This window comes from Alexandromys fortis, unplaced genomic scaffold (assembly GCF_014885135.2).
Source record: "Alexandromys fortis isolate MF-2015 unplaced genomic scaffold, M_Fortis_MF-2015_v1.1 scaffold_17, whole genome shotgun sequence".
Taxonomy (NCBI): domain Eukaryota; kingdom Metazoa; phylum Chordata; class Mammalia; order Rodentia; family Cricetidae; genus Alexandromys; species Alexandromys fortis.
Window position 1 is genome coordinate 6,960,051 of NW_026067896.1, and position 18,850 is coordinate 6,978,900.

The following is an 18,850-nucleotide window of genomic DNA, read 5'->3' on the forward strand; positions in this document are numbered from 1 at the left end:
GGTTAGCTAAGTTGCGGGACTGAGACAAGAGCAGTGAGCAGGTGCTAAGGGTAGGGTGTTTTCCCTGAGGCATTAAGTTCGAGCACAACGGCCAGGAATATAATGACAAGAACTGTCATTCACAGCAAAAGCTTTTAGTGTACATCTGGGTGACAGGAACTTAAACACACAGGCCTGTGTGTGCATATGAATCAGAACAGGTCTCCTGAGGGCTCTACCTTCAGTTTGACACTCACCCTTCTGCCTTTATTACCCCTAGTAATCGACTCATCTCGAAATTCATCCATTCTAAATTCTCCTACTATTCCCAAGATTACTCTTCTGCTAATCTTCTACTCCACTCCATCTGCTCTGTGTCCTCAACATGACTCCTAACAAGTCTGCCTTTAATTATCAATATTCATCTCTCCCCCCCCAACTCTAATGTACTCATCCACTTATTGTTTTCACTCATTAATTCTTGGGCAACGAGTCGATATTACGAAAGAGGAAATTTTGACAAATATGACATGGATCATGTCGTCAAAATGCCTTGATATTTCAATACTGATTGCTCTCAGAGGGGTGAGAAGGCAGTGGAGTCCGTAATTTTCCAGCTGTAGTGACTTGAGGAAGGATCGCAGTAGTTGGTGAACATAGGGACAATGCAAAGGGCTAACAAGTGAGGAAAGACATGATTGATGTTTTGGACACTTTGTGTTGCTTGTGACATGGGCACCCAATAGAAGAAGTATCGGATGGTAATGAGAGATGAGATCATGTACTGGAGGCAGACCAAAGGGGTATGAACAAGAAAATGGGAGGATAAAGAAGAGTCGTTAGCAATGACTCTTCAGATAGTTTGAAAACTTCATGTGCCTTTTCTAACTTAATCCCAGAACAGCTTTCAAAAGTATGATTATGATATTTATGCTATGAATGCAACACTGGGGTTTAGGTTTTGTAAAAGTAACCTTCAGTGGTTATACTTTTTAACTATAGGGAATCCAGGATTTGAGTTGGATTTTAATTAGATTTAGGGCTTGAGGCTTCTGTATACCGAACTCAAAATTGTTGGTAGTGATGTAACTGAAAGCCAATGTTGGCATCATTAAGAACAATCTGTTACTTAAACAAAGAAAAAGTGCTTATAGTGGGAGGGGAAAATCCACGAGTGGGTTTTAGTAAACAATTGGTACAGATAATATACATCAGTAACTTTAAGCGTGTACATATTTTGTTTTATTTGTTGTTATCTCTAGTTTCTCAAGCAGTGGGCAACCTACTGTCGATATTAAATGAATGTTCATTGTAGTCATAAGAAAATGTGGTTACTATAACCCCAAGAAAATGAGCTATTTGTGGGGTTGGGAGGGAGAATAAATTAATCAACTATTTGAGAGAAATCAAGTTAAGTGAATATTTTTAAATATCTAGAATTTAATGGCACTTTAAATGAAGGTGCCATTAGTGACCTTGGCCAGAAAGATTTCAGAATCTTTATAAAACTAAAGTCAGACAGAAGATTTTAAGCAGAGCATGGGTAGAAATTCCAAAGAAGCACCCAGGGAAGTTAACATTCGAAAGTGATAGAAGTGAAAATATCAGGGAAACATTCTGCTAGAGGAAACTAATGTCATTGGTTTCTTAATTAAATTTTGTACCGCATTGACTGATTAATCCGAAGAAGGAATCTATTTATCTGTCTATCTATCATCTATGTATCAATCCAAAGAAGGAATCTATTTATCTGTTACTCTATCATCTATATATCATCTATCCATCTGTCGATTTCTTTCTCCCCACTCTTTTCCTTCTCCCTTCTGCCCCCCATTTTCTCTTAATGGAACTTCATACTCAGGAAAGGACTCACCACATTGATAAATGTACAAAATGTAGAGCAAACTATGCTATGCGTTTTCAAAGACAGTCACTTGCGAATGTAATTGTACACACTTGTTTTAAATCACTCACAGTTTTCCCCCCAAACACAGCTTTCCTTTTAAAAGGAGGTGTCCAGAAACTTGACATATTAAGTGCTAAGAATGCATTTTAGGGGACAACTCAGAGAAAGACGGAAGGAGAAGTCACCAGGTTGAGACACAGAGAAAAAGGTTAAGGGATTTAAAGTGGGTCTGGTTCCTGTGAACACACAAAAGTAACAACGATAGTAGATGCCGAGGCAGGATGTGGGGACGGCAGAGCTCAGCGGACTTGAGGACTAAATTAAAGTTGTAACTTAGCTTTCCCTCAATTTCTTTCCTTCCTTCCTTCCTTCCTTCCTTCCTTCCTTCCTTCCTTCCTTCCTCCCTCCCTCCCTCCCTCCCTTTCTTCCCGTGTATATGTGTGGAAGGTTAAGTGTACATAGCATACTCACAGCTGTTTTTGGCATGAGCACTGCCATTACTCTTAGATATTAGATGTACTTTATGGACAATATAATACAGGTTTATATTATGAACTACTTATTATACATATTTAGCATATTTACTGCATTGGAGTATTGTTATGCGTGACTTTCAATATTTACATTTACAATTTATTATTAATAGAATAGACTATTCACAACAAATCATGCAAGTGTTCAACAAATTTGTCTAGCGAACATGATCCTTGGCTGCTGTTTATTAATACTGGCCCTGTGAAGATTGATCCTGCTAATTTGTATTTTATATCTATTTAAGAATTTGGATTCAATATTGAAAAAAAAATGAAAGAAACTCCCATATTTTTATCTACAGTCTAAAGAGGAAGAAAGGGGCCTATTCCTAAAAGATTCAGGACATTTCATGGAATAAAAGATCATTTACGAAAGGATTTGAACACAGAAGATCCAAAGGGTTCATTTGCTGGTCTTGTGTGGTCTGTGTTATCTGGCAGGCTCTTCCTGTGACTGGGGTCCTGCTCCATTTGCTACATCTGCTGCATCTATTGATTCAATGACTGGAGTTTAGCTCTGTCCAAGAAAAGGCTAAACTGGCTTCTTCCCCAGGCAAGGCCAAAGCTTTCAAGCATTAAACACCTTTTAACTTAATACGGAGATTTAAACCCAAACAAAAAGGGGGAATTTGATTCACATACTTTTTATGCTTCTATGCTTTATACAAATTGGAATGATTAACCTTCTGGATGTTAATTATTTTTCCATAACCTTAAATGGAAAAGGCTTAACACATTTGTTACAGCACTTTTTCAAGAATTAGAGGAACTATGAGTTCTGAAACAAAATTTTTAATATTTTAAAAATAAGACTTATGATTTAATGGCTTGTTTTTGGATGAAGCAAACTGACTACAGGGCATTTGGCTTTAAAGACGTGAAATGAAAAGAGACATTCCATTTCCCTCTACTGTGCCTTGAAGGGAACACAGAGGGAAATAACCACAAACCATGAACACTGTGAAACAGAAGAAAGATATAAAAGATAGAATTCTTGTTTTCCTTCTGCTTGAAAAATTAAACCATCCCAAGCTAACACTTTCGCTATCCAAAAACATGGCAAAAACAACAAAACATGACATCTGAAAAACAACACTTTTCAAACTTTAGCATGCATTTCTTTTTTTTCTGACACAGAGCAATGTCAATCAAAATAGACAGGCAGCATGAACAGGACCTGCAAAGATTCAAATCTCAGTGCTGAGAGCAGGAGGCAAACAGCAGCTCCCATTCCTAACAGAGAACTTTCTCTATTTGACATTTACTTGCAAAAAAAAAAAAAAAAAAAAAAAAAAAATTCTCCAAAGTCACCTCACAGGGAAGATTAACCATACTTAAGGGCAGGCCCAATTCCCAAAGGTAAAATGGCAACACAAAAGGCCTTCGATGGCATTTTTGTAGGTGGTGTTTCTCAGTTCGCTATGACTGGGCATTTTATGTATCCTTGGTTCTTTGCTGTGTATTATTGCTTTTGATTTTGTGTTTTTATGTTTTGAGGTGTGTGTCCACACATGTACATGTGGTGTGTATCTTGTGTTTTCTCTTTGTTAATTTTTATTATTATTGTGATTTGTTTTCTTGTTTTCTAAAAAAACGAAAAGCAGAAGGCATTGAGTTGGGTGAGTAGGTAGGTGGGGAGAATCTGGAAGGAGTGAGGGAAGAAAACCATGATCAAAGCATAGTGTATGAAAAATCTGTGTGCTAAATGAAACTAAATACATAAATAGTTCCGGGAACTGCAGTCCCTACTCTTCTGAAGGATGAGCATTTGCTGTCAATTGTTTTTTTTTTCGTTGTTGTTGCCTTAAACACCAGTTTTATTGATTGCTTCATACTCCATATTATACATACTGAACTCAATTTTAGTATTGTTAGTTTTTATAGACTTCGTTTCCTTAACTTCTGATGAGTTAAGAACATTACGAAAAGAAAAAACAAAGAAAGAAATGAGCTTTTGATAAGTGTATTCAGGGGAAGTAGCAGCTGTTTTGTTGATGGTATCCTAGTCTATTTGGGAGGGTCTAATAATAAATTTTCTCGATGCCTTTTATTGTAATTAAGAGAATAGCAATGATTTGGATCAAAAGAAAGAATGTGAAACTTTATAAATTAAGGGGAATGAAGTAGATTTTAATAAATTGTTCCCTCACGCCACACATATGCCTTCTTCAACTTCATATAAACAAATTGGTCGATGAAACTTCAATCATCACCAATATAAACAATTATATTTTTAGAACTCTGAAACTGGAAACAGATGCCTGCTTTCAAAGGCAATGTTAAATTGTTGCCATATATATAATTTGGGAAAGTTGTCTTTCTGAAATTAGGATGCTAGCTAGAAGCACACAACTTCTTGAGCTGTTGAAAAGGATAAGTTAGTGTGCCATAGAGAAATCAAGTTCTCAGAACCTTGTGTGTCAAACTGTTAATGACCAGTATTTCAAACTCTTCCATTAATCAGCTCCTAGATTACTTGGATGAAATTCATAAATATTTGTTCTTTCCAAGGCCATGCTAAATTAATAAATAGGAGATTTCAAATAAAATGCATTATCAGTCATAAAAGTGTAGCTATGCCAGTCTAAATCAAACAATATTACAACGTATTAGAGAATCCTGTTGGGGAGGACAAAAATTACTTCTTTAAGCTTCTAATTATGAATATTTTTGCTTACACACGGGAAAGTTTAGAAGATCCTATTCTAATGCTGTAGCTGGCTCCTACATTGAGCCCCTCAAGAGAGTGTTTTAAAATTACATTTCCACAAGTAATAAACAAATAATTAATATTTGCATTAAATGGATCTTCTAAGTTGTTCTCCAATATGATAATTTAATAATCTAAATTATTAAATCAGTAATGTCATGTATCATTTGGACGAGACTTAAGTAAACGTGAGATACATGTTTAATGAGTTAGATAAAATATTCTTTTTGCTCTAACAGGAGCAGTGGCTTAGTGTGTAGCCTGGGTATCATTTGCTTCTCAAAACAGTTTGAAAGGGAGCTGAATTATGCTTTTATTAGAATAGAATGTTATGAATTGAAGTTCACAGAATGACTCTTTATGTGTGCTCCTGTCCTTTCCTGGGGGCTGCACAGTAGCATGAGCAATAGAGTGAAGACAACTCTCAGGACTTGTTGGCACATTGTGTGTGTGCATGTGTGTGTGTTGTATGCAATTTTATTTTTAGACTAACAAAACCCCCTCCTTACCCTCAGCTTTCCTCATCCCTGTACATTCATATTTTATATGTTTCTTTGTTTCATTTTATTTTAAGCCACAGATTTCCTAATCCAAAGACTATTGCCCAGAACCCCCGCAGGAAAAGCAGACGACATCATGGTGCCTTTGTAAGTGGCTGAGGTGGGAACACAGAGGACTGCACATGTTGAGGCTATTATTATTATTATTATTATTATTATTATTATTATCTCTTTCATCTGTACACTCTGGTGCTGATTGATTAAGGACTAGCTATATGAAGAAGACATGCTTAGCCCCTGGAAATCAGAAATAAAAAGCCACAGTTCTACCTTGTAGAACTTGAATAATAGAAACGTCGTGCAACACGCTTGGGGAAACCTAGGAAGGCCTTTCATGAGCATGTTGACAGGATTCAAAGAAAATGAAGGTTTATACATAGGTGTGTCAATGAGCAGAGGATAGTGTTTTGTCTCAGAAGAACAGACCTCTGTCTTAGGACCTTGTAAGTCCAGAAAAACCCTTACATGTTAAACAGTAAGCAGGTCTATTGCCTCTGATCCCACTGTCTTCTGCCTCACCTAAAGGTCTCTACATAACCTCCTTTAAAGAGACATCTCCAGCACAACACTTCTTCAGTACTTGGTAACTGTCGTGGCAAATGTGTGTGCGAGTGTGCATGCGTGTATAACAACATGTATCATGTATAACAAACCCACAGATTTATTTGATCGTACAGCAGTTCAACTAGGATCTGCTTTACTTTACATAAACAAGAACTTCTGATTTTACCTTTTTGGGTTCTGGCATATTATTAAAATAAATAGTGTAGATTCCACTCTTATTAAAACCAGCTTGATACACATCTGCACAGTCTCGAAATGGTTTCTCTTCTTCTCTTTTTCCTCCCTTTAGCAAAACTGCAAAATAAAAGAGAGATTACAACATATAAATAAGAATATTAGCATCATTACCATCCAAATGGTCTGCAAACATAGCAGGTTTTTGCAGCCTTCACTCAATATCTATATTGCATATACTGAGAAATAAAACATACCACCCCAAAGTAACTGGTAAATTGAAAAAAAATTTAAAAAAGCTGTGAATCAACGTTCATTTATATATTAATCTTATATCTATTTCTTTACTTTGGTTTTTCTATATCTTCATAAACTTCATCTTGATAGACAAATTACATAATTATATAATGCTTCCTATTGTTAGCAATTTATGTCAATGTTTCCTGTCAAATTTGTAAAACACTTCTATCTATATTTCAGAGACAAATTTATTTATTTATTTATTGCATTGATGAAAATTTCATATCTCGGGTACATGTTCTACCAATGAGTTATATCTCAAACTCCAGGGTTAAAATATGCAAAAATATCTAAAACAGCAACAACAACAACAAAAACAAAGATGCTTTCTGCCCTTGATGTGCAGGCAGACCTCTGTGAGTTTGAGGCTGCCCTGGAACTCACTCTAGAGATCAGGTTGACCAAGAACTCAGAGTGCGGCCTGCCTCTGCCTCCTGCATGCTGGGATTAAAGGTGTGCACCTCTAAAGCCTGGCTACTATTTTATCCTTACAAAGTCTAGTTGTTTGGGAGCTTTTGACTTTAGTTTTTAAGAAAATTTCCAAGAACCCTTTAAACGAAATCCAGAGAACACTACTATCTATGTTGAATGCTTTAAACATCTATATTACATTTGATAATTTAAATTCTTTCTTCAAGAAGTCCTTTGGCCATGCCAGTCATTACTTCACTGTCGCCGAAACCAATAATTGAGTTCTTTGGTGAGAAGAGCCTTATTTTATTCACAGAGCTTCACCCATTTGTAAGTTCTCATTAAGAAAATCAAAGTACAATTGACCCATTTAATAGCTCTTGGCTGAAGAAGAATGGGCTGTAGAAAACATCAATGATTTAGCATTCTAAAATATACATATTACTTCCATAATTGATTTCATTTCATTAAGGACTTTTGTAATAGTAGCCTTTGTTTTCAGTCACTTAAAAAAAAATCACAATGCTCCTACATAATAAAAAAATCAAATATCCGCCATGAGTAACTGCTATTAAAGGGATCTGAAAAGTGTGAAAGGATATGAAATATTGGCTTGAATGTAGTAGAACATTAGTTATCCTTTTATAAGTGATAAGCAGACTAATATGTGTGGAGTGAGTTACGTTAATGTAAATAGCTTGAAATTTAAAACTGCTAGATTATGTTTCAAAAGGCAAAGTATTTGTGTCAGATATGATGCCATAATGCAAAAATTAAAGTTTAATAATTCATTATTTTGTGTGCAGCTAATACCTGTGCTAGTGGTTTTGCAATTACAGTTAAGTGCTGCTATCACAAGCTGGAATTTCAACACAGAATGAGCACACACTGGACAGTTCATACAACAGTGAAGAAGTGTCTCTTGCAAAATGTATGAAAAGAATCATTTAAAAACATAGAGATAAATGCTTACCAAAAGGCAATTTTTAATGGCACTGGGCTAAAAGCAACAAAATGTTTGCTAGGTTTTGCATATAACAACTAAACGGACCATTAGTTTTCAAAATCAGTTTTTCCTAAGTACTCAGTACTTGATCACTTCTAATGTGCAAATGTGAAAAAAAAATCCTCATTAATTGTTCCAAATAGGAATGCAAAGAAGTACGAACTGAAATTTATGGTGGCCTAAGAGAAGAAAAAGCACAGGAAAATGTGGTGAACAGAAACCCATTGGGGGAAACTCGTTTTTCTTTTTAGGGAAAGAAAAGGAGAAAGTCATTTATCTAAGAAGAAAATGTTTCTCTCACTGAACACACTACTTCCTGGCCCCATGTATGTGGTTATGTGAGGGAACACATTCCCTCCTTCCTTCCTTCACCTCCTGTGCCCTGTGCTTCTCTGCTGCAGGAAGATGTGGGTGAAGGGGCTATGTGTGGTCAGAGAAGCCTTTCACACACATTCTCAGAAACGGGAAGAAGGAGAAGGCTGGCTAGTAACCTCCTTTGTGGAATTTGTGTCGGTGCTGTCTAAATTAGTATTAAAAATTCTCTGTATGGGGAAATCTCCTATGGTTGGACTAAAAATTTTTATCATAGCGGTGGTATGCACGACATCGATCTTTGCTTTGATCTCCATTTGAATCAACGCTTGAAATCCTGACAGATCCTCTTTCCATAAGATGATTTTTTTTTCCCCTTAAACACTAGGCTACTTTTTCTAACTTATTGTCAATTTTTAAAACTTTGATTTAGGTACATTTAGATAGTTAAAACTTTGAAAAATGAATATGATCTAAAAATTCGTCTACAGTTTACCTCTGTTTTATTTTTAATTTTATATTGTGGTTTAAAGAAGAGTCCATCCCTAAAGGTAGTTTGACTTCCAGGGTGCTTGTTAAAATCAACCCATAATCTGAAGCAGTCATAAATATTTCTGAGGTAGGCATGTCAATCACAAACAAAGCAGAATGGAGCACGGTAATAGTGAAGAAACCATAGTTACTAACACTGACATAATAATGGTAAAAACACTGATCACAGCAACCTTAAGTCTCTACTCACTCTCCTCAAATAACCACCGCCTGAACAGAGAAGCCCACAGCGGGTGGAGCTGCAATGGTCTCTCTCCCCTCAAGTCCAAACCCTGCAACTTACTAAATCCAGGGAAGCTAAAACCATCCGATCATTTGTAAGATTTTATTGATTTGATCTGACTTCTTACAAAACTTTATTGACTTGATACATTGCTGCTTTGAGACAAAAAGAAGGAAGTAACCTCATGGTATGCCATAAGCATTATCTAAGATTAAAGATTTGAAGATTATTGACTATTAAATGATAATATCGTGATGCATAGACAATGTGTAGGTTGTTATTGTTTGAATAATTTCACTGTTAAGCACTAGAGTGTTCTGAAATTTGGAGTCCTGTCCATATTATGAAAATGGATAATTGGCGAACATTTTGAAATACAGAAATAAAATACAAGAAGGTGAATCTGTTGGATTTCACCTGTCGGCAACAGTGATAAACTGTTCACAGCAGAGATTTAATTAGACTAGAAGAGCCTGGAAGAATGTGTGGTAAAGAACAGCAGGACAGAAAAGACATCAGTTAGCCGGAGCTGTGGAATGACTTAGAAAATAACTCAAGGTCTTTGTCTTTTAAAGTTTACTGTAACAACAGACAAATGAAAAGGCATGAATTTCAACATTGTCCTTTCTACCTTAAGTTACTTCTTTGACTGCCCACTATTTTCTTTTCCTCTCCCGTTATTTAGTTTCCAATGTGTTTAACTTTCCTCTGAGAATCTTGAATCCCACTGTTCTAATCTGTTCTTTACCAACATCCCTTTTCTTCCTCCTTGCCCCCAACAGTGAGCATTTAAGTGAGTCCGGCATTTAAGAAGGACTCCGGCTCATGGGCAGTGAAGGACTCAGGCAGCATTTGGCATCTGTGATCATTTTTGTCCACTGCCACCACTTCTTCATCACAAACACTGCCATGTCTAGGGGTTTGAATCTCATTTTTCTGCAAAGCGTATCTCAAATTTCATATGGTTTTTCTAGACTGCTGTCACTCTGGTCTTCTGTCAGTCTTTATATCCAGCCACTACCGCCGCTTAGTTTTCTAAGAGGACCAAAGTGATGGGACCTGTTTTCTTGCCATTCCTGTGAATGTCAGTGCTCACCACTGTTCACGCTGAACTCCTACAGCCCCCTTTCTCTTTCTCTAAGCGCCTTTCCTACTTCTCCCATGTTGGTTCATGTACACGTCACACACATTTGGATGCACACTGGGCTTCCATTCTTGTAGATTTACCCTCATACACTATCTATCATGACTTCAAAGTACTACAGAGATGACTGCAATATAAAAGCATTTTAAACTTCATATCTTTACCATTTCATGCTTCTTATTTCTATTCATCTATCAGGCTGCTACCTCCGCTTTGATTTACCTTAGGCTAGCCAATCTGCCAAACTCCCTTTTCACTTTTTACCCTACTGATCCATTTTCTTCTCCTGTTTATTATCAGTGAAAAATTAGTGGCATTATAAATAATAATAATAAAACAATTAGCCCGTGGTTTTATAATTATTCTCTCTACTTCTTGTCTTTTCTTATTAGTTAATAAAGTCAACACATATTTATTGATTGAACACTTACTACATATAAAATTTTGTCTAGGCATTAAAGATAAAGACATAAGGACTATAAAAGATCTCCCTAATGAGCTCACAGCCCAAGGGCAGAAAGTTCTATTCTCTCATGACAGCAGAAAGCACAGCTCCCACTGGCACAAGCAAAAAGACAACTTTTTTTTGTAAGGCATGGTTAGGTTTCCAACAGTGAGAGCAGAATGTGTTTCTTTATTGTCTTCATGAGTCACTTTTGTTGTTTCTCTACCTGGTCACAAGATGACTGGCAACGGCCTCTAGGGCTATAGTATTACCGGTGTAAACAGAGTATCAGAAAGAGAAAAGGCAGAACATTGTTATCTTAAAGACATATGTCAAGTGCGTTGGGAGCTTTCAAGGAGAATGCACTCCATCTGCCAAGCAGACTCAGGAAGGCTGCCTCAGAGAGATAACACTTAGAATAATAAAACCTGCAGAACAGCTTAGCCGAGGTAAAGTTTAAGAGCCTGGTGTGTCAGTTCAAAGACTTCCCTCAAGCAGATATCAGCAATAAATCTAGAATGTCTTGGGAAAGAGTCATTATTCATTCTTTTCATTTCACCTTATCTGGACAACCAAATCTTTGTCGTCTAAAGAGAAGAATAGGAACATGAGCAGGTGCATGTCTGTCTGTCACTAGCCAACATTCAGTCAGTAAGCAACTGGAAGCTGAGACTAGCAACTGTTGACTGTGGCTTGCTTTTCTCTCCATGTGACCAACCAATATGAGCCCAGATGGTAGACGAACCACCCAACTGACTTCAGGAAAGGGCCATGAAAGCTGAGCAGAGGGTCACTTCAATTCAGGTGAACCTTCAAGAGAAAACTTCCTGGAATGTGAACTTATTAATTCTTAATCTCAGCTACCCTAGAGAACAGAGAGAGCCATTAGCCCTGCTTCCAGGGACAAGACAAAACACTGGCTTCTCTTCCTAACCACTTCCCAATAGCTTGCTGCAAGAAACCCATGACTCAGGCATTATTTTTAAGACTCTTATGCGGTGAATGATCCAAGGCTTTTCAAGTTTTGCAAATATTAGATTACACATCGATAAAATTTTCTGTCCAAGGAAGAACCTAGTGGAATTTTCCAAGCCAGCATCATTAGGGAGATCATAGCAGGTGGAACTGACCTGGATCTGTGATTCCAACAAGTCACTGAGGTTCAGTGAGCATAAGGAGAGGTAAAAATGGCAAACTTGACACAGGCCAAACATGCTCAACCCTTGACTGATTTATTCTGTACTTCCTGGCCAGGTGTGTGGGCATTTTAAGAAAACCCTGCTTTGAAGACATTCCCCGGAAATCTAAATAATTTACAAGGACTTTCAGAAGTAGAACAAGGTCCTTCTTCGCATTAACAAGGGTGTGAAAAAAATGAGGTATTTTCAGGTGGTCCACAGTTCAGTCTTTTGTTCACAACATAGATATGAAGATGAAAGATACTTCCCAGTGATGTTATAGTATATGCACAAATTTGTAGTTATAAATGTTTTTTATTAATTAAATTTTTTTAATTTATTTCATATTCTGACCACAGTTTCCCCTCCCTACTCTTTTCTTGTTCCCTCCCCCCCATCCACCTGTTTCTTTTTGGAAAGAGGGAGTCCTCTCATGGGTGTCAACAAAGTATTGCATATCAAGCTGAGGTAGGACTGAGCTCATCCCTTTGTATTAAGGCTTATCTAGCAACTCAGTATGAGGAAAAGGTTCCCAAAAACCAGCTCAAGCATTAGGGTCAGGCCTTGATCCCACTGCTCGGAGTCCCACAAATAGACCTACCTACACAACTGTCACAGATATGTAGAGGGCTGAGGTTGGTCCCATGCAGGTCCCCTAGCTGTTGGTTCAGAGACAGTGAGTTCCTATGGGACCATGTTAATTGTTTATTTGGGTTCCCTTTATACTTAGAAACAATATGGCATTTTTGTCATGTCTAAAGTGCACATCCAAAGATAAATATCTGTGGATAGATAGCTTTGTGTGATAAATTTAGCCTACAGAAAGCAGGCTATAGATATGGATCTATAAGCACACACACACACACAAAACATATATATCTACATTCTATTCTTAAATACTCTTAATCTGAAGTCTGAATTAAGCTAATATTTCTCTTTTTTTTCAAAGCTACAGGTCCTCCACATATTCTCCCTGACACTGGCGTAAGGGAAACCAGACCTGAATATAATTTACTTACTACATTGTCATTTCAATTAGTTTATTCTGAAACAATGAACTATTCCATTCTGAACTTTGTATGTACAGTTTGTATGGAGTGTTTTATTTCATCCTTATAAATACCTTATAAGAAGTTTTTGGGTGTATTACCATGTAAACTCAGAACCAGAGATGCAGTTTAATCTCATTAAAACTTGTAAGGGGCCATGCTCAGTGGCTCCAGTGATGAGAGCCATGGCTGTGGTTGGCCAGCTTCTGGAGTCAAACCAAGCTGAAATGAACCATTAATAGGACAGCCTACTGAGATGCCCCATAACTGCTATTCTCAACCTCAAAGTCACACACAGTTTCTTAGGTAGTTTGACACAGGCCTTAATTCTGAATTAGTACAAGCTTTTCTCACAGAAGCAGGCTGCATAGGGAACTGATAAGAGGCAGACGAGACAGATGTTGACATGAGGATAAAAGGGAGCCACAGGCAGCAGAAATGACCATGAGACGGGGATCCCCGGCAGAAATGGGCATCTGTGATGATCCGCAACTTCAAAAGCTAATGGGATTAGGAATTAAGAGGTCCCTGGAGCTGGGCGAAGGGCGGGGATGCAGGTCAGTGGTGGGGAAGTGGTCTTGTGTGCCATGAGGCTCTGGGTTTAACCAGCACTACAGGAGGACCTCTAGTTTCATGGTACATTTTTTTTTAATATGGAAGAATAACGTCACATAGTTCTAGTGTAGTTTGATCAGTATATCTAATACATTATCCAATGGCCTTCTAATACATAATAACTCATATGTAAAATTTAATTAATATTCATTTTTTTCCGTATGAAAATAAGAGCAGAACAAAAATAGTTGAAAATTTAAAATGGAGTTATGGATTTTTGTTTAATGAAGCAATCAATCATTTTTCATAAACTCTTTTTCTGTGTTTTCTCTTTGGGAACCCTACGGGTAGTTATGAATGCTGTGTGACCCCTGCCATTCGTTCAGAAGGTCACTTCATTAACAAAGATATTTCAGGTTTCATGTGTGTTAATTTCCCATGTAATGTCTTCAGCCTGGCGGAACTGTATTGATTTTACACAAAAGGCTTTCCGCACATGTGGGAAAGCTTAAAAAGACTGGTTTATGCTCTGTCATGAGTGGACAAATAACTGATTTCAGCAAAAAAAAAATCCATTAACGTGGAAAGAATTTCCCCAGGCAGTGCTGGACGCACAGAGAGTCCCTACCAGATGCTTCTGAATTCTCCGACACCAGAAAGCCTTCAAGGTTTTAAAGGAGATAAGGGTTGACTGTCCCCACGTGGCTGTCACTTCGCTTTTACACGTGTGATAGTGTAAGCCTGAATTCTCGACTTCTCATTCAGTGCCACCTGTGGCTCGTTCTGTTCCTGGGACTTCCGAGGGTGTTAGGAGAAGGCGGGGAACAATTGGTTCATACTATGAAGAGGGAGGAATGGGCTAGAACACCGGGCAAGCGCTTGGCTGTGTGATATTTTACCTGGCAGCCAAGCCGGACCTAAAACTAATGTCCCTGTTTCTGATTTTTCTCTCTATGCCGTCCTGTACTGCCCTCCAGATGGCGTATCCTCTAGCTGCTCCAGGAAACTCAGAAGGGAACATCGAAGTCAGATAATGTGGGTCGTGAGGGTTTACTATGGTTGAGATTAGTTGTGCGTATGTGTGTCTACAAGTTTAAATATCCGAGCGTCCTTCCCTTCACAACTGTGTTTCTACTTAAAACTGAACCCTAAGTTTAAGTTCATGGTTATGCAAGAACTCATTCTAGTGTGCAATTATAATATTCATATTTAAATATGAGTATAAATCCATGTAGATATACACATTGAAAGAAGTCAGGCATTGATATCACCTTTATAGTTTCAATTTTATAAGTCCATTATAAAAGTGGGTCATCTCTAATAGGTCCCATATTAATACAATTCAGCATAGATGATCTGGCTTGGAATGTGAATGCCATAGCCATCTCTAGAATTAGAGATGACAGTACTCAAAATAGTAATAATTCTTTAGCCTAAAGTAAATTAAGAATTTATATAAAAAGCCAATGTTTTATATTTATTATTTATTACTATTATTGTGTGTGTGCAGATGTGCATGCCTGTGTACGCTCGCGTGTGTGTATGTGTGTGTGTTGCATGCACACAATGCCACAGCAGGTGTTGCACAGCTCAGAGAAGAATCCTCAGACATTGCTTCTCTCTGTCACTGTGGGATCAGGGGATTGAAGACAGGTAATAGGGATTAAATGTTAAATGCCTCTTCTCAATCGTTCTGCGATACTTTTACAAATTACTAGGATTTTAAAGACACTTTGTAGTTGACTTTTAGAAAAATCTTATGCTAAAATACATTTGTATGTATTTAAAGTTAGATGTATAGTGTAAAGTGTTTGGGATTTTACTCTTTATCTTCCCTTCTGAAAATGTGCACATTTCAGGACATTTTTACTCTGCAGTTCATAAGATGTATGCTTATTTAATTATTGAATGGTGCTGGTGGAGTGTGTTTCTCTCAGAGAACTCATAGGTATCAAGTCCTATGCCTAACTAGCCTTTGCTGACACAGTGTAACCTGGATTCATAAAATAGCTACAGAACTTGACTTGTGTATGGTTGAGTCCAAGAAACTTAGTTGAGGCTCTATTCAAACTAATTGTGCTTCGCAGCCTGAACTAAGCAAGCTGTGGGAGCAAAAGAGAACCAGGAATGGAGCTTTTTTACCATTATGTTGGAACATGAAGGGGACTTTATTTTTTAAGGGCCCTTTCATTGTGGGAATGTCCAGGCCTAGCTGGGACCAGGAGATACCACTTTGCGGATAGTTCATTTAGTGTCTGAAGAAGGAACTAATTCTAAAAAGAACCACAAAATTTCAAATCTCCCCCCAAAAGATGTGGTTTAGAATAGTTCAAGGATGAGGTCAGCATCTGTAGTTTTTAATTTTGTTATCACTAGTTCAGCTATCCACTATTCTTCTCCCTCCTTTTTTATAGAAATTGCAACTCTCCAAAAGGCAGATAACATGCTCCATCTGAAAGAAGAAACACACTATGTCCAAAAGTAAACAGCCACTTTCCCCTTAAGCCACTCGCTCAGCTTTATGAAAGGAAGTGCTAGATAGTGTGGTTCATTTTACGGAAATTGTATATGTTTGACATATAATTTTCTGTCAAGATAAAGCATTTCCCCCCACTAAATGGGAACAAGGGCTCGCTATAGTATGCAGCTGATGACTTTGTTTATTTTCCTTTCTCCTTCTACCTAATGTTAAATTGTGTGTTACAAGTGGTCAGCAAAACATCAAGTATCTCACTCAATCAATGAAAAAGATATTTCCTATTTTCCCAATATTTATCTGAGTGGCTTTAAAGGACTTTTCATTTCCTCCCAACACTTGCCCTGTTTTTAGAGTCATTCTGAACACAAGAGACTAGCAGTGCAAGCTACCCCGTCTCTTGATTGGGTGATCTGCTTCGAGTATTCAATAGATACAAGAGCAAATTCCTTTCAGATGGTAGGATTGTTGTGAGAACAGAGCCAAAGGACTCCGCGGTACCGGGAAGGATGCGAATGATTTGATTCACCTTTTTAAAGAAGGCCAGAAGACTGACAATAATGATCACATGTTCATACCATTGTAATCAGCCTCTGGGAAAGGCACTCTAGCCCAAATAATGCAGAGCACTGAAAAATGTGTCTTATCAGTCATTGCGGCTCCCAGACCATGTGAAAGAATCTTTTCAAAGGGCTCCCATGGGAGATTCCTATAACTTACAATGTGATGTTTAGTCAGAAACTGAATATGTTATTGTGCCCATGTCCTCCGCATTTATTCTTGTTTCCCCTCTCTCCTATGCATTTGCCAGTCCAAAACTTTTACCTATGCCTTAACATTAAAGTTTCTTGAGTGTAGTCTTCAATCTATGCAACTGAGACATGTATGTATATATACATATATGCGAACACATACATATATGCACATGTACATATTTATATATACAAATACACATTTTTCCATTTCTCTTCTGGGGAGGGGACACTACTCCTAACTACTCTCCTGCTAAGATCTATGCCCTAATTTGCCGGTATTATTTTTTAAAATATGATCTATAAGGAACTCTGAATTTGTATTTCCTGTCTTTTAATTTAATTTTGCACTTAGTATTTTATAAAATGAGCTTATCACCTTAGTAAATAAATTCTCCGAGACTATAAACAAACGCACGCACGTGTAACACGAACAACGGGAGGACATGAAGGAATTCAACAAGTTTTTGGTATCTAAAAACAAAAATAACCGGTATTCCCTGAAAGAGGCTATGTAAAAGAATAGTTGCTACAGAGCTACTTTTGAATGAATGGATAAATTCATGAATCACACTGTATTATGGCAGGAGTGCACTCAAAGATGACTTAAACAACGAGATAGTGAATGTGTCACTTTATGACGAGCCTAAATGGTGGTTCCTCTTCCCATTTTTCTTTTCTTTCCTCCCTTTTTTTGTCTTTTGGCATTCTTAGCCATCAGTTAAATTCTAACTTCCTATTATGATGTGGTTTCTGTTGCTTCCATCGTACGTGGCGATAGCTTAATTACCAGTGCACAGGGATGACGATGACTGGTGGCTACAGGCGGTGGTCACCGTGCTCAGCTGTCCTCGCTAAAGCAGCATACACCTTGTTTCCCTGCCGTTGTCTCTGTGAACTTGTTAATTCTAGCAATAACTATGATCTGCCGAAAAATCATGAAGCAAGCAGCTCAGCTCTCACACAGTGGTAACACGGGAGGCAATATTTCTCTAGTGGGCAATGTGCCTAAGAATAAATGTGACCAAACGTTTGCAAAGATTACATGAAAATAAATGTGTTATCCGGAAGCTGCAAAAAGTGGATATGGTACAGTTTGAAATGACCGCTGGCCTGTGATATCATTGCTGCCTGTTGGTGCATTATTCCTGAAAGTACACTTCTCAGCAATATTTGGGGTGTTTCTTACGGCGTCAGATGTTCTAGAACAAAAGCACTATCAAGCTGGGCCGTGGTGGTGCACGCCTTTAATCCCAGCACTCGGGAGGCAGAGGCAGGCAGATCTCTGTGAGTTCGAGACCAGCCTGGTCTACAAGAGCTAGTTCCAGGACAGGCTCCAAAGCTACAGAGAAACCCTGTCTCGAAAAACAAAAAACAAACAAACAAACAAAAAAAGAGCACTATCAAATGGACATGATTATTCTATGGAATGGAAAGACGGGTTAACAGTTTTTGAATGAAAAAAAGTTTGGGGAAGTAACATATCTACTCACTGTGTTCCACACAAACTTTACCATGGCACATTAATGCATTATCACATAATTTTGATTTCTTTGTGGTAAAACATATAAAATTGATTCCCACTCAAGCTTGAACTGTACAATAGACAACAATAAGCTGCACATATTTTTGATGTTCCATGGACTCTTTGGGGAAATCTGCGATCCTATATTGGACATCAGGAAACCGAAGGAGGCTAAAAGATGAAGCCCGGATGGCTCTTAGGAGTGAGTCTAGAGCACTGTGTTCAGTTATGCACTGAAGAAATCCTTATTGCAGACAACACTTAATGCTTGTCTAACGGAATTTTTTTTGGGGGGGGGGTTCGAGACAGGGTTTCTCTGTAGCTTTTGGTTCCTGTCCTGGAACTAGCTGTTGTAGACCTAGCTGGCCTCGAACTCACAGAGATCCACCTACCTCTGCCTCCCAAATGCTGGGATTAAAGGTGTGCGCCACCACTGCCCAGCCTTGTCTAACCGAGACAAGGGACTAAAGCTTAGTGCCCAATCTGTGTCGTAGGC

At 37.9% G+C, this 18,850-nt stretch overlaps 1 protein-coding gene across 2 annotated transcripts in view; it reads right to left on the bottom strand.

Moving 5' to 3' along the window:
* Positions 1-18,850, bottom strand: part of Angpt1 (angiopoietin 1) — a 219,259-nt gene that overhangs the window by 44,494 nt on the left and 155,915 nt on the right. For both annotated transcript variants that reach the window (XM_050163302.1, XM_050163308.1), the window contains exon 5: positions 6,419-6,546. In XM_050163302.1, the coding sequence (XP_050019259.1) occupies positions 6,419-6,546 (128 nt within the window). The remainder of the gene's footprint in view (positions 1-6,418; positions 6,547-18,850) is intronic.